At 42.1% G+C, this 15,567-nt stretch overlaps 1 protein-coding gene across 1 annotated transcript in view; it reads right to left on the bottom strand.

Moving 5' to 3' along the window:
• Positions 1 to 15,567, bottom strand: part of LOC127431079 (netrin receptor UNC5D-like) — a 335,898-nt gene that overhangs the window by 32,491 nt on the left and 287,840 nt on the right. Inside the window, exons 8-9 of the mRNA XM_051681323.1 lie at positions 6,888 to 6,923; positions 1,416 to 1,604 (exon numbers count right to left, since the gene is read on the bottom strand). Coding sequence (XP_051537283.1) covers positions 1,416 to 1,604; positions 6,888 to 6,923 — 225 coding nt within the window. The remainder of the gene's footprint in view (positions 1 to 1,415; positions 1,605 to 6,887; positions 6,924 to 15,567) is intronic.

The raw sequence follows: 15,567 nt of genomic DNA, 5'->3' as shown, positions 1-15,567 counted from the left end.
AATGCAACTTTTTATTTAAGACTGATATCAAATCTGTTCCTCACGTACGTACAGGTTAAATTGGGCCGGAATTGTCCAGATTTTAATAAAATGTATACATTTGATATTATTCTTAATCAAGTTTTTTTTTGTCATCTAATGTGAAACACTCTAAACCAAATATTAAACAATGAATCAACTGGGTGGATCATTGAATGTCTTCTGTAGCAAACCGATAGGCTGGTGTAAGAAACAAATCGATAATTAAAATGTTTTAAACTTTAAATCGTTGCTTCCGCCCAGCGCTGTATTTCTGTTTGAAATGAACTAACTCTCACATGACATTCGTTCCTCTGTTGTACATAAAACGCGTGATTCCCACATCTCGCGTGAACGCACCATTGCGCTTAATTCACTGATGCATCGACTGCTGGCAGGAAGTGATTATTTAAAGTTAATACAATTTTAATTATCGATTTATTTTTTACACAAACCTAACAATTTGACATTAATTGATCGACTAGAGTCGTGTGGATTACTTTTATGCTGCCTAAATATGCCTTTTGGACCGTCAAACAGCCAGCAGCCTGATGGCACCCGTTTACATGCATTGTATGGACAAACTGAGTTGAAATCTGTTTATAAAATCTTCACTTCGGTTCTGCTGAAGGTCATACACATCTGGAATGGCTTAAAGGTAAGTAAATCATGAAAGGATTTACATTTTTGGGTGAACGATTTTAGGGTTCCCCCACCTCCGAAATCCCAATTTAACCCCTGAATACGCATATCAATTATCAAACATGGATGTGGAGAGTGAAGAGATTGATGAGGAAAATTATAACACAAATTCATCAAGTTCCACAAGGAAAACCATAAAAATGCTGTCAGGAGAAGAATAACAGAACTTATGAAAGTTTACACTTTACAGATGTGCTGAGCATTGTGAGGACAAGAGATATCACACACTCTTCTGATTGGCTATTCTTCTTTTGTGCATTACACTGCATTTTTAAAGCAAGTATGTGTTCAGTCTGAATGGCCCCGAGGGGGAAGAAAGAAAGAACAAGTTTTTGTTTTTTAAAAAAAAAAGCTTGACGCAGAATAACAAATGGAACAGAACACAGGTGTTTCAAGATGTGTATTGTTCAAGTTCTTTTAACTTGACAAGCCGTCTTAAAAATGTTGTGCTCCTGCATGAGACAATTAAAAGCAATTATAAAGATAACACAGATGTATGCAAAAATTAATTTGGTGTGAGCAGCCGGAGGACTAAAGTTTGAATAGTCTATACATTAAGAGGTTTGAGTTTAGTAAATTGCAGAGAAAAATAAATAAATAAATAAAATAAAAAGAAGCTCCCAAGCAATGCAATTATTGTAAGAGTCATAGAAGTTTTATAGTTATATAGTAAATCAGTAAATGTTTTCTCTCACCTTGCCTGGCACTTTTGAAGCTGAAGGACTGAAATCCTCCAGTGAGCGCTGATGAGTCGATGACATCGACACCGTACTCGCTTTGATTGCGCCTGTACAGTGTTACCGCAACAACCAGCATGACAACGGTAACCACACCCGCAGCCAGCCCGGAGTATAGCGCCACATCGTTATTGCTTTCAGTGTCGGCTATAAAACAGAAAATAATTTTGAAGAGTGACACACTGGCAAGCTTCAACAAACAAACATTTAGAAAATGACTTTCAGCAAAATAACTGTGAAAATGGTTAGGCTATATAAAGGAACAAATTTATTTTTTCAAATGGCCATAACATTGCTAATGGATATAGTTTGATATAAAAGCATACAGATGCACAACAGAAACATAAAGCACAGAAATAAATTACATTACAATAAAATACTTTCATCACCGATCTCTCTCTCTCTCTCTCTCTCTCTCTCTCTCTGTCTCAGTATTTCCCAGACATTGCCAACACTAATGAAAGTTCTCTAGTGATGGGCGATTACAATCAGCCATCAACTGCACACCTGACTCTCAACAGGAACACACAGAGTAAATCTGGCATAGCAAGAACCACACAGCTTCCACAGGGATTTCATGACAACGCAGCTCATTATATTATCTCATCTGTAGTGATTAGGCCCTTTCTGCTGTCTCCTTCATATGAAACAATTCAACCAGGACACTCAGAACAATAGACGGAACGAAAAGCGAGCATGTTGTTCCAGTGCATTGAAAGTCTTGAGACAGGTAGGAAACGTCAGACAAAGCCTGCAGCTATGAAACACTAGCCAGAACCATGCAGAGATGCACCACCAGCAAACAGAGCATGTTAATTGGGAGATCTGAATGAATCTTGTGTTCATGTACTTATGCACTCCTTTCCTTTCTTTTTGTTTTTCCTTTCCTTTGCTGGGTAATCCAGTTGTTCTTGCTCTTTTACTTTTCTCTCAGAGACAGCCTTCATTTGAATGACTTTGGGCTGATGACTCTGAATTACGTATAGCAATTGCCATGTGAAAGTAACAGTGATGGGGAAACTTCTTTGAAGCTGTAGCTTCCCAAGCTAAAAGATCATAATTTATTATAATTTAATGATAATTTAAAGCAGTTACACGTAAATTACATAATAATAATAATAATAATAATAATAATAATTATATTATTTGTCTTGTTTTATTGTAAAATTTTCAAACATCATTAAAACAATATTAATTTACATAAAGGGCAAAATTGCATAATATATTAATGCTTTTTAGATAATATAACATTTATTTTTCTACACAAGGCATAAAAACATTGAAGATCTCAATTCGAGAGACAGCATTAAACTTTAACAGATTAGAAATTAACTAAAAAAAGAATACACTGAATACAACTAACACAACTAGTTAGAAAAAACTGTTTTTTAGAAACACTAAATTTTATAGTAGACAACATAGTGATGAACAGCAGCATTTGACTTCAATCGAATGGATCAAATCATGAATCAAAATGAATAAAATTTTCTTTTTTGATTTACATGATCTGTTTGAATGAACTGATTCACTAACATGAATCAGCCTTCCCAACACTACGTACCTGTATGCGAGAGAGAGAGAGAGAGAGAGAGAGAGAGAACATTCTAGGAAAGTGTATTTGATTTATTGCCTTATTCACTAAGCTGTAAAGCAATGTGTGCAATACCGTGTAACGTCATGGTTACTTGTGTAACCTCCGTTCCCTGATGGAGGGAACGAGATGTTGTGTCGATATAGTGACACTAGGGGTCACTCTTGGGAGCCTGAGACACCTCTTGTCTTTGATAAAAGGCCAATGAAAATTGGCGAGTGGTATTTGCATGCCACTCCCCCGGACATACTGGTATAAAAGGAGCTGGTATGCAACCACTCATTCAGGTTTTATGCTGAGGAGCCGAGACAAGGTCCGGCCATTTCAGCGGATAGTTCAGCGTTGTGGCAGGAGGGACACAACGTCTCATTCCCTCTATCAGGGAACGGAGGTTACACAAGTAACCATGACGTTCCCTATCTGTAGGGGCTGTAAAACCCCTTCTTCATCTCGGCCAGAGGGACAGGTTCTATCACGCCCTTCCGTAGGAGGGTAGCGATCTCTGCGCGCAAGGTAGCAGCGTTTTCGTCCTTCACCAAGGTGAAGTGGATACCGCTGAACCTGGGCAGACGCCTGGCGAACTGAATCGCGTAGCCGAGTTGGACGGTCCAGACCAGCCATCGTGACGGATTGGAGAGCGCAAGCCACGCATCCAAGTTCCGCGCAAGGGGGACCAAAGGGACAATGTCGTCAGACGGCAGGTGGGGCCTCGCAGCGGGGTGGAGCTCGAGGTGCCACACCATGTCATGGCCGTGCTGAGTCTAGGGACATCGAAGCACTTACCTGGCTCCTTGTGACCACCCCCGGAACAGCCTGGGACGGGGGAGGAAGAGGCCTGTCCTTGTAACTCGTGGAGACTGTCATATCAGGGGCAGATTTGTGCCACAGCTGGGCGCTCAGGGGTGGGAGACCGCCGCTGGAGCGCCAAACCTGCCAAATAGAGTGGTGGACGGTGGTCGTGATGACAGCCGTGCACACTGGATACGTGACCCAGGGAACGAGGAAACCGCTCTTGTTGAACTCTTGAGTACTGCAGCCACTTGGGCATGCAGCACAATTAAATGCAAAGGTAACAAAAAGATTCTCTTCCCGGCCTTCGACCGGGGGATGGAGAGGTCTGCTTACCAGCTCCAGAGCAGCGGGTTTCGTCATCCCTGGGTCGCCCGTCTCAAGGGCTCTTTGAAGCCTTTCACGGGTTCTTGGCGGCCGCGAGACGGGTGGCGTCTGCTTCCTGCGGTGGGCTCCACGCTGGGGCCGGGCTGAAGGGGCGGGCTGTGGCGGAGCCAGTGCTGTCACCGAAGGGGGACGCCCTTGGTGACAAGCAGACGGAGTGCGGGATCTTGAGCCGCACCGTGGCAGGATATGCTGGATAGACTCCGTCTACTGCTCCACCGTCGTGAACTGCTGGGAAAAGTTCTTGACAGTGTCGCTGAATAGGCCAGCCTGGGAGATGGGGGCAGCAAGGAACTGTGTCCTGTCGGGCTCACCCATCTCGACCAGGTTGAGCCAAAGGTGGCACTCCTGGACCACTAATGTGGACATTGTCTGCCCGAGAGACTGCGTTGTGACCTCCATCGCTCGGAGAGCGAGGTCGGTCTCCGAGCGCAGTCCCTGCATCAATCTTGCAGTTCCTTTAGCGCCTTGGCGGACTTGCAGGAGAGCCATGGCGTGCAGGGCGGAGGCGGCTTGTCCAGCGGCACCGTAGACCTTGGCCGTCAGAGACGACGTAAACCTACAGGCCTTGGATGGGGGCTTTGGGCACCCGCGCCAGGTGGCGGCGCTTTGCGGGCATAGGTGCACTGCGAGCGCCTTTATCCACTGGGGGATTGCCGAATAGCCCTTGGCCGCTCCACCATCGAGGGTAGTGAGGGTGGGGAAGCTGAAAAGATCGGGACCAGGCAGTGAAAAAAGTGCCTCCCATGACCTTGTCAGCTCTTCATGCACTTCCAGGAAGAAAGGAACGGGGGCGGGGCGTGGCTTTGACCGGTGCCGCGAGCCTAGGAACCAATCATCGAGCCGCGAGGGTTCAGGGAAGAGCGGAGGGTTCCACTCTAGCCGACGCTCATGGCTGCCCGGGAAAGCATGTCGTCATCTCCGCGTCAGCCTGTGACTTGGCAATCGTCCCCGAAGGGAGGAGCCCAGCTGAGGCTTCTGCGTCCGAATGGACAAGCCCAGTCTCTGATGCTGTGCTGGAGAGCTCATCACTTTCGCGGGCTCCGAATAAGAGGTCGAACTCGCTGTGAGACGAGCCGGCGGACTCATCCGGAAGCCCGATTGAGGCAGACGAGCGTGCTGGGGAATGGGAGGTCCGCGGGGGGATACCTGGCGGAGGCGGTCCCATTGGGGTCCCCAAATCGCCCCCAGTGCTAGCCGCGCTGACCTCATACCCATGGGTAAAAGGACCGAGGCTGGAGCCTCTGGGGTGGCTTGCTTTCTTATGAAGGCGAGCCGCGACCGCATTGTTGCCATGGACATGTCCTCGCAATGAGTACATGACCATCCACAAATGCCGTCTCTGCATGAGCAGTGCCCAGACACGAAAGACAGTGATCGTGACCGTCAGAAGGCGAGAGATAATGAGCACAACCAGGAATAACACACAATCGGAAAGGCATCTTTAAAAAGACGCGTCTTTAAAAAGACATTCCGTGTGTGCCGCTCTTTTAGAGAAATATACTCTTTTAGAGAAATATACTCTTATTTTTGCCGAAGCGCCCAGGGGCAGTGCACCAGTGCAGAGGAGGGAGAAGCCACTGAAATGCGCCATCAGATCCAGCAGAGGTGAATGAACAGTCGTGGGAATTCAGCTCAGTGAACATGACTGTTCGGCTCCGAAGAGAAAATCTGAATGAGTGGTTGCATACCAGCTCCTTTTATACCCATATGTCCGGGGGAGTGGCATGCAAATACCACTCGCCAATTTTCATTGGCCTTTTATCAAAGACCAGAGGTGTCTCGGGCTCCAAAGAGTGACCCCTAGTGTCACTACATCGACACAACATCGAGTGAGTGACAAATAGGGAACTTGAAAAACAGAGAGGTAGCATTTTGTCACATTATTCCACTACTCCTTGGGAAAAGTAACTTGCTACTGGAAAAGCTACACTATTTAACAAACAGCTAAACTACTGTAATGCCTACACAAATTATTAGTTATTATTAGTGTCTTTAGTTACTTCCCTGTACCCGACAAGACTTAAAAATAACGTTCTGGTACCATATTCACAGCTAATGTTGTTCCAGAAATTTCTGTCCAAAGTACCAACTTACTTTTAATGTGTTTTGTTTGGCTAAGTCACATCACTGATGGGGACTGACATTCCTCAAGCGAAAAACTGTAGTCAAAGACGTTAAATCGTTGTGATGCGTCACTGCAGAGTTAACGTGGCAACGGTTCAGCCATTGAGTCAGCACTCCTTTAAAATGTCAATGACTTAATTGGTTTCTCAGGATCTTTCCACTGGCAAACTTGATGATGATTCACCGAAAACATAATTGTCAGGCATCAACCAAATGTCAAACAATATCAGTGTAGTCAGCTTACGTAAAGGTTGCGATAAGGTTGTTTGTCAAGCATGAACTGAAAAGGATCATTTCAGTACAAGGGATTAATTATACAGACACCATGAACAGAACAGCAGTATTAAGATGGATGATTATGACGCAATGTGGCAGTATTACATCACACTGCATGCCCGTGAGCATTTTTAATAGTTGCTTCTCAAGTAATGCAGACGTTGTGCGTAATGCATGTAAATGACTTTATGAAACTGAGGTTTAAATAATCAAAGAGAAAAAGATGAAAAACATGGATGAAAGGTGAGATGGCAGAGACTCACCTGGCGGAATCTTCACATCATGGAGCAGCTTCCTGTCTGAGGAGACAAACATGGAGAACATGCTGTGACACACGTATACAGTACTTTTTTCAGATGCTCACACAAACAGCACATTGAGGCTTGTTTAGAAGATGTGAGAATCCGTTGAAGATGTGAAATGCCCATGTGGTTTGATGGTGCATGAGTTAATCAGTTTCAGTGAACCACATTTACATGTGCAACAACACGCAAGGCGTTAACTATCACAAAGCAGCACATTATAAAAAAAGAAGAAAAACTCTGACAACTCAAGAAAACCACGTTTACATGAGATTTTGAAGGTTTCTGGTTTTGACATCAAAACGAAAACAGACATGGGCAAAAGAAATTAAACAAGCTGCCAGAACACTGGTAAAGGTGTTTACCATGTACATGCAGAGTTAAATCTGAATATTATGGAAGGTGTGACGATCGCATTTTTTTACATTTCTGCATTAATAGAACTCTGTTAAAAGCCTTTAAAGGGAAAGTTATCCCAAAAATCCATCCCAGATGTGCATGACTTTCTTTCTTCAGCAGAACAGAAACGAAGATTTTTGGAGGAATATTTCAACTCTGTAGGTCCATACAATGAAAGTGAATGGTGATCAGACATTTGTAGCTGCACAAATCACATAAAGGAAACATAAAAGTAATCCATATCTTCAGAAGCGACATAATAGGTGTGGGTGAGAAAAAAACTATATTTCAGTCCTTCAATACTCTGAATCTCCACTTTAACTTTCACTTTCAGATGTGAAAGTGAAACTAAACAGGCACCACATGTGACTTTCAGATGTAAAGGTGAAAATGGAGATTTAGAGTAAAAAAAGGACTTACATTTTTTTCTGTTTCTCACTAACCTATTATATTGCTTCTGAAGATAACCACTGGATCCCTTTATGTGATTTTTGGAGCTACAAAGGTCTGATCACCATCCATTTATGGAGCTTTTCCACTGCACGGTACAGCTCAACTCAACTCGACTCTGCTCACTTTTTGGGGGTTTTCCACTGTGGATAGTACCTGGTACCTGATACTTTTTTTAGTTCCACCTCAGTCGAGTTTCCAAGTGAGCCGAGCTGATACTAAATGTGACGTCAAAACCCTGCAGATTACTGATTGGTCAGAGAGAATCGTCACTACCAGCGTCACTGGATTTGTGACATGGGACATCATCCCGCTAGTTTTAAAGTTAGCAACAGCGACAGTAATATCATTTGTTCACACGAATTTCGAATTGTAAAAAGAAATGGCTGTGCACAAAACCACGCCGTGGTCAATAAACGAGGTGCAGACATTCCTCTCGTTAGCGACAAACGAAACGACGCGAAACAAAAAAGGAAGTGTCTCAGCTGTTGGCTGCACACGGCTACCACCGGAACTACCAACAGTGTAGGGAAAAGTTTAAAAAAACTTAAAAGTGACTACAGCACCATCAAGGACCACAACTGCCAGAATGGTTCAAAAAGAAGAAAGTGGAAGTGGTTCGACCAAATGGACGCTATCTATGGCAATAGACTGGCGAGCAATGGGAGGGAGAGTGTCCTGGACTCGGCGTTGTTGGAATCCACGATGGAGGATGGTACGTTTTGTTACGTTAACTCTATATTCTGCTTGAAAGCTTCACTTTATTTAGTTGACCAGCTATCTGAAAGCTTGCTTCTAAAACAACCAAGCCAATTTAACTGTTACACTTGTGTAAAATCACCATGCAACAACTGCTTTATGCAGCACAATGAGCAGGTAGCTAACAGCTAGCGGCCGTGTTATTGTTTATGGTCAGTAATGTTTGTGTTGCGTTTAAGGTGATATCACGGCAGTAGAAGCGGCGCAACTATGACGATCAGCCTATAATCCCACCCATGTTGAGGCGGCACTAAACTGCAGTGGAAAAGCAAGCTCAGAAAAGTAAAGTGAGCAGAGTCGAGTTAAGTAGAACCGTAACGTGCGGTGGAAAAGTGCCATTAGTATGGACCTACAGAGCTGAGATATTTTTCTAAAAATCTTTCTTTGTGTTCTACTGAAGAAAGAAAGCCATACACATCTGGGATGGCATGAGGGTGAAAAAATGATAAGAGAATAAAAAATGTTGGGAGAACTATCCCTTTAAATGGCCTTACATGTTGTCGGCCTAAGATCATGTAAATGCATTCATTGCGTGCACACCTGCCCATCAGTCCGACTTTTTTATGCAAGTATTCAACTTTACTGTAGTTCTGGAAGTGCATTAACATGTCTTGTACATGTCTAATTGGGTTTTTAAGCAATTTCAAAATATTTGTTGTACGTGTAAACATACCCATTGTAGAGGAAGCAACAACCTGATAAATATTCCATGGTTGTTCAAAATACATATTTTAAGGTAAATACTGTAACAAACAGCAATGAATCAATCTGTGTAAACACATATCTTCTGTACATATGTATGATGGTCAATGACAGGCATGTAATCTGGAATCACTGTCCAATCTTTTACACTGAATTACCACGTCCACACACAAAGACCGTAGCTACACATGCATTAGTGTGCTTGTGTGTGTGTGTGGTTGAGTATTAGGTAGAGGAAATTGGTCTTTGATAGGGATGTCTATCAGCATTGGGCTTTAGTCTCATCTGCAAAGGCTGGTGAAGTGTTCAGCCTCCTCCCTCAAGGGACAGAGGCAGGAAAGATTGATTAAAGAACTGTCAGGATGATGAGCAAGGAGGATTAAAACAGAAGATTTCTGCCTCTCCTAAAGAATTACAAAACGGCCTATCAAGTGCTGCTCGTCTGAGGGCTTGAGTGACTGCTTTAATTCAGGTGGTGACAGTCTTCCTCAGAGCACTTGTCTCCACTGATCTAAACAAAAGTGGGATGATTTTTTACTGCTCTGGCTCTGTGTTGCATTTAGGAAGTTGGAGGAGCCACAGAGCAGAAATGAACAAAGCGGTAATAGGGGGTTTTGGCATAGTTCAGAACCATTTTATTAGACCATCCATATGTTTGTGTAAAAAAATAAAATAAAAAGCTGATTGTTTTTTTTAATTTACTGATCTTAATTGTTTAGATTAGTTGTTGGTGGTGAGGGTGATGATGATGGAGATGATAGTAATGACAATGATGACAAAGTTAATAGTAGTGATGATGGTACTAATAGTGATCATGACAATGATGTGACAATTATGGTGATCAAAGTAGTGATACACATGTAGCCAAGTGGAGAAATCTCATGTAATTTAACTCTAGTCATAAATTGGACGTGGCCCCTTTAAGAACCAGAGTTTCGTGACACTGGACTTTTGCGAGACCTGCTTTCTGGCACTCTCTCCTGTTAGAGACGTGAGAAGGTACATTGTGCAAGAGAGCTCCTGGCTTTGTTCATTGTTTGAGAATTACTTGGGTAAATATCAAATTTTACACAAAATGCTTATAAATGGCAATAAATATATGTTCAGAAGAGTGTATGGAGTATTCCGCGTTTTTGCATACATTATTTAATTATTTATAGCCCAGTTTATATATATATATATATATATATATATATATATATATATATATATATATATATATATATATTCCAGTTTAGTGAATAAGTGTAATAATTGTTATATGTGAAAACATGTGTAATGAGAGTTCTATTGTTTTAAACTGCAATACGTGTCCTTAAAGCCTGGTTAGAAATGTATAAAATGCTTTGAGTGATATAAGCATGTGTTAAATGCATAAAATACTGTAAGTGTTTAAGCATGTGGGAAATGAATAAGATGCTTTGAGTGGTTTGAGCAATTACTTAAGTGCATAGGTGCTGTGAATGATATAAGCATGTATTAAGTATGTGTTGAGGCATGTGGCTAGGCTAATGCCCTGTTGTATTTTCTTTTGACATCAGCCTCTACCACAGGGGTCCCCAAACTACGGCCCGCGGGCCGAATGCGGCCCGCCCCCACATTTGGATCGGCCCTCTGAACAATGCCAGAGACATATGTTGTAATTTTAAAATGCAATTTTAAACATATGTTTTACTTATACCATGTCTGTATTTGATAATAAAGGTTGGCTTTCAAACTAAAATTTCCCTTAGTTATTAACGTAGCCTAATTATTTGTAAAATTCACCTACCAACAGAATGGTATGTTCAACATAACGTGCCATTGCGATCGAACAGGTGACGCGCGAGCCAGCGAGAAAATGCAAAGAGATGACAAAATGGCGAAACGGCTGGGAAAGAGAAAGGTTGATTCAGAATGCAGGGTATTTAACCAAAAGTGGACAGGTGATTATTTTTTTGTTCAGTGCAAAGAATTGGCTGTTTGTCTCATCTGTCAAGAAACAGTGTCTGTGTTCAAAGAATACAATCTGCGCCGACACTATGAAACCCGCCACAGAGAAAAGTATGCAAGCTTGCAAGGCCAAATGAGAGCAGACAAAGTGTTGAAGCTAAAAAGTGTACTATCAGCTCAGCAGAATACGTTTGTATGCCAAACCCAGTTGAACCATTCATCCATTCGAGCTAGCTTTCAGGTAGCTAAACAGATTGTAACCAGCGGTAGGCCATTCAGTGACGGTGAGTTTGTCAAGAAATGTATGAATGCTGTTGTGGAGGAGGTGTGCCCTGATAAAAAAGACGTCTTAAATGCGGTGAGTCTGTCCGCAAGTACATTCACCAGACGAATTGAAGAAATGGGGGATAATGTATATGCCCAGCTGCGGGAGAAAGTGAAAGAATTTGAATTTTTTGCATTAGCACTGGATGAGAGCAATGACGTGCAGGACACGGCACAGCTGCTAATTTTTCTTTGCGGCGTTAGTTCAAACTTTGAAGTGTCCGGGGAGCTGGCAGCCCTACAAAGTCTAAAAGGCACTACGACAGGGGAGGATATTTTTGGTAAAGTGTGCCAAACGATGGGAGAGCTGGGTCTAGACTGGTCTAAGCTGGCCAGCATCACTACTGAAGGGGCTCCTAGTATGGTTGGCGTGTCGAGGGGGCTTATAGCACACATGAATAGAAGGTGGTGGTGTCATGAAGGTTGTGGTGTCATGTAACTTCAACAGAGCAAACAGCCTTAAACACTGGCAGTTCCAAGCCTTTCTCACTGAGCTAGAGTCTGCTCACGGAGATGTGCTTTACCATACTGAAGCCCGGTGGTTAAGCAGAGGCAGAGTTTTGAGGCGTTTTTACGAGCTGCTACCCGAAATTAACGCCTTTCTTCTGACAAAGGGCAAACTGTCCCAGAACTGATCGAAACAGAATGGAAATGAGACCTTGCCATTTTAACAGATGTGACAGAAATGCTGAACGGCCTCAACTTGCAGCTCCAAGGCAAGGGGAAACTAATATGTGACATGTATTCTCACATAAAAGCATTTGAGGTGAAACTAGCACTGCTTGTGGGACAAGTGCAAAAGCAAGACTTCACTCATCTCCCCGTTACCCAAAGTCTCTCAGCTGAGAAACCAGTGGCTCCATTCCCAGCTGAAAAGTCCGTGGAAGCGCTGGAAATGCTGAAGGTGGAGTTTGATGTGCGGTTCCGTGAGCTACATGTCCACGCTAAAGAAATCCGCCTTTTCCAGAACCCCTTCGCTTCCGACATTGACAAAGCCTTGCCTTCTTATCAGTTTGAGTTGGCTGAGGTACAGAACTGTGATGTTCTGAAAGACTCATTTAAGCCCAACGGTCTCATTGAATTCTATGCTGCCCTCCCAAACGAGACATACCCAAACATCAAAAGGCATGCAATGAAGATGTCCACACTTTTTGGCAGCATGTATATATCTGTGAGCAAACCTTTTCATGCATGAAACTGATGAAAACTCCGATGAGATCAAGACTCACTGATGAACATTTGCATCAGTCTTTGAGACTGGCTGTGACAGGAATGGAACCTGACATTGGACTTCTCACCAGCCAGAAGCAAGCCCACAGTTCACACTAATTAATATGCATAAGTAAGTAAATGTTTTGATTTTGAATCAGCCTCCGTGCCTCTGATAAGCACATCATTTTAAGATGGTGCACCGCCAGTGTAACTTTGTTTTCGTTTTGCGCAAGCTGCAGTAGTTCCGTTCTGTGTAACAGAAACACTCGGTTTAGCGGAACATTTACGATTAATTAACCGTGACGTTTTAAAGCGCAGTTAATCACGAAACCGGTTAATCGCTGCATCCCTAGCCCCCCATTAAAGAAAGGAAAAATTATGTGGCCCTCGCAGAAAAAAGTCTGGGGACCCCTGCTCTACCGTATGTCATTACCATATACAATTTTTGTATTTTCTTTATAATTTTTTTTTAATACAATACGGCGCCATCGACCGCTGTTTTTTTTTTTCTTTTTTCTTTTTTTTAAACATTCGTCAGAATAAAATCCCCAAAATATATTTTTGCATCCTGTGTTGTTTCTTTACAACCACCGGCAACAAACAAAATAATGACAATGAAGATTTTAATGCTAGTAGTGATTATCATGATGATGATGGTGATGATAGTAGCAATGGTGTTGATGATGGTGACAATTATATTGATGATGACTGAGATGATCGTTATGATGATGGTGATGATAGAAGTGATGACGACAATGATGGGGATGTGGTATTTGCTTGTGTGGTCTTTTCAGACAGTCCCTTATCACACCCATGACAGTATTAGGATGTTTTAGCACAATGTGTGGACTTTTTGGACTGTCAATACTCGCAATAGGCAACATTTACAATGAATACCAAGGTTAAACTAACGATCTTGAATGATTTTGCTGTGATGCCATCTGACCAGCTTAAAATACGGGACAAATCGCTCATTGATTTGATATGGAACACGACTTTTCATCTTTAAAAACGGGACAATTTCTTAAACAGAAAGGTGGCAACACTAGGTGACAATAACTACATTTCCATCCAAGGACTTTTTGCTGAAAATCCTTGGCTGATGGAAATTGTAAAATTTCACAAGTGTCGACATAATATTTTTCCGTTTAACTCTAGTGCATAAACTCTATGTCGATACTTCAAATGTCGCGAAAAATTGGTTTGGAAACACTTTTTGTCAAGAAAATTGTCATATAAAATATAGTGTCACATGACAGAATTTACCCCAATCGTTAGCCTGTGTTAAGCATGTTAAACAGAATTAATAATACAATTATTATTTTAAAAAGAGGATATCTGGAGCAGATACAGCATTTCATTTCACCTCATTCTGCGCATGCTTCTTCCCACTCTCACTCACGGTGCGCGCAGCAAAATGTCCTCTCGCTAGACAAGCAAATTCAGCAAAGTAATTATGAAATCAATGCTGTGATGGTGCGGGAATCAGATTTCCAAACATTTGAAAGTCCCTATGTATGTTTTCACATTTGAGTCTTCTTTACATCTTTGCATGCTTGTACGTTATTTTTCCACTGTGTAGGCTTTTTCAAGCGCAGGATAGCAGCCTCAGGTGAGTCAAGTCCCGTCTTTCACCGGACCATGTCTGTTTATTTTTTACGAGGTGCCGACTGCTTAACGTGTTAAACTATCTTTTATTCTGTGTGCACGTCATGTTTAGAATACATTAGGTTTATTGTAGGCTACATCACAGGCCTATTTTTTCTATCCTATGGCTACTTTTTTTTTTTTTTTTTTTTTACATCGTAAGTGTTATTGGTTAATGTTCTTTACCGAACAGCTGTCATATTAGATCAATGGCTAATGCACGACTGCACGTTGTGAAAAACCTGCAACTTTTCATTGCATTTTATTCTCTCTCGTAGATTTGGCTTAGTCTACCTGTTAATTATTTTCAACAATGTCCTGACTGTTTTAATATGTTAAGTAACTTTTACATGGTGAATTCCGTTTAGAATAGGCTGGGTTCTCTATGGCTGTGTCTCATTTGGAAGGCTGCATGCTAGGTACAACACGTCCTTTGAAGGCTGCAGTATACCGAGCGTCCTCCTTTAAAGAAGTTTCGTTTAAACGAGACTGCCTTCGTAGGAGAAACGGAAACAGAACGTAACATGGTTGCTATGACAGCACGCCACTCTTTAACAAGCGCAAGCACTTTGAGTGAGAAGGTAACAAATTCCCTTTGGAAGGGAATGTATGAGGTAAAATTTAGGTGAGTTATAATGATGTAGACAGAAAAGAAAATAGATTTTACAGGTGTACTTTTAGTCTAATACTTTATTTTAATTACATATTAATATAATTATACATATTATATACTCTGCACCCATCTACTGAGGTACTTCAATTTGGGAATTAACATTACTTGCGTTTGAACGTCATATTTACGGGCAAATTGCCGTCATTTTTTTTTAGACATTTTGTGAGTGCTTACGAAGGATACAGCTCATGCATCCTCCGAATTCCTGTGAAAGAAGGTCGCATTCGAAGGCTGCATTCGAAGTGTCCTACTCGCTTTTCTGAAACGAGACAGCCTTGATGATGTATGCGGCCGACAAATGTGACCTCCGGAGGACGCACCCTTCCAAACGAGACACAGCCTATAGATTAAATTAATCTGACCTCACACAGCAGGAAACCGCACTTCTGGGTTCTTTCCAGCAGCAGATTTCAATTATGGTCGACTTCAAAATTTCCATGTAAACGTCAGTGAAATTAGTCATTCAGCACATCCCTAGTGACATTGATGGTGATAGTACTGATGATGACAATGTGACAATAACAGTGATGGTGATAGTAATGA

The sequence above is a fragment of the Myxocyprinus asiaticus genome, chromosome 40, assembly GCF_019703515.2.
Source record: "Myxocyprinus asiaticus isolate MX2 ecotype Aquarium Trade chromosome 40, UBuf_Myxa_2, whole genome shotgun sequence".
In the NCBI taxonomy this organism is placed as follows: Eukaryota; Metazoa; Chordata; class Actinopteri; order Cypriniformes; family Catostomidae; genus Myxocyprinus; species Myxocyprinus asiaticus.
Note: the sequence above shows the minus strand (reverse complement) of the source record. Positions and strands in the feature narration are given on the sequence as shown.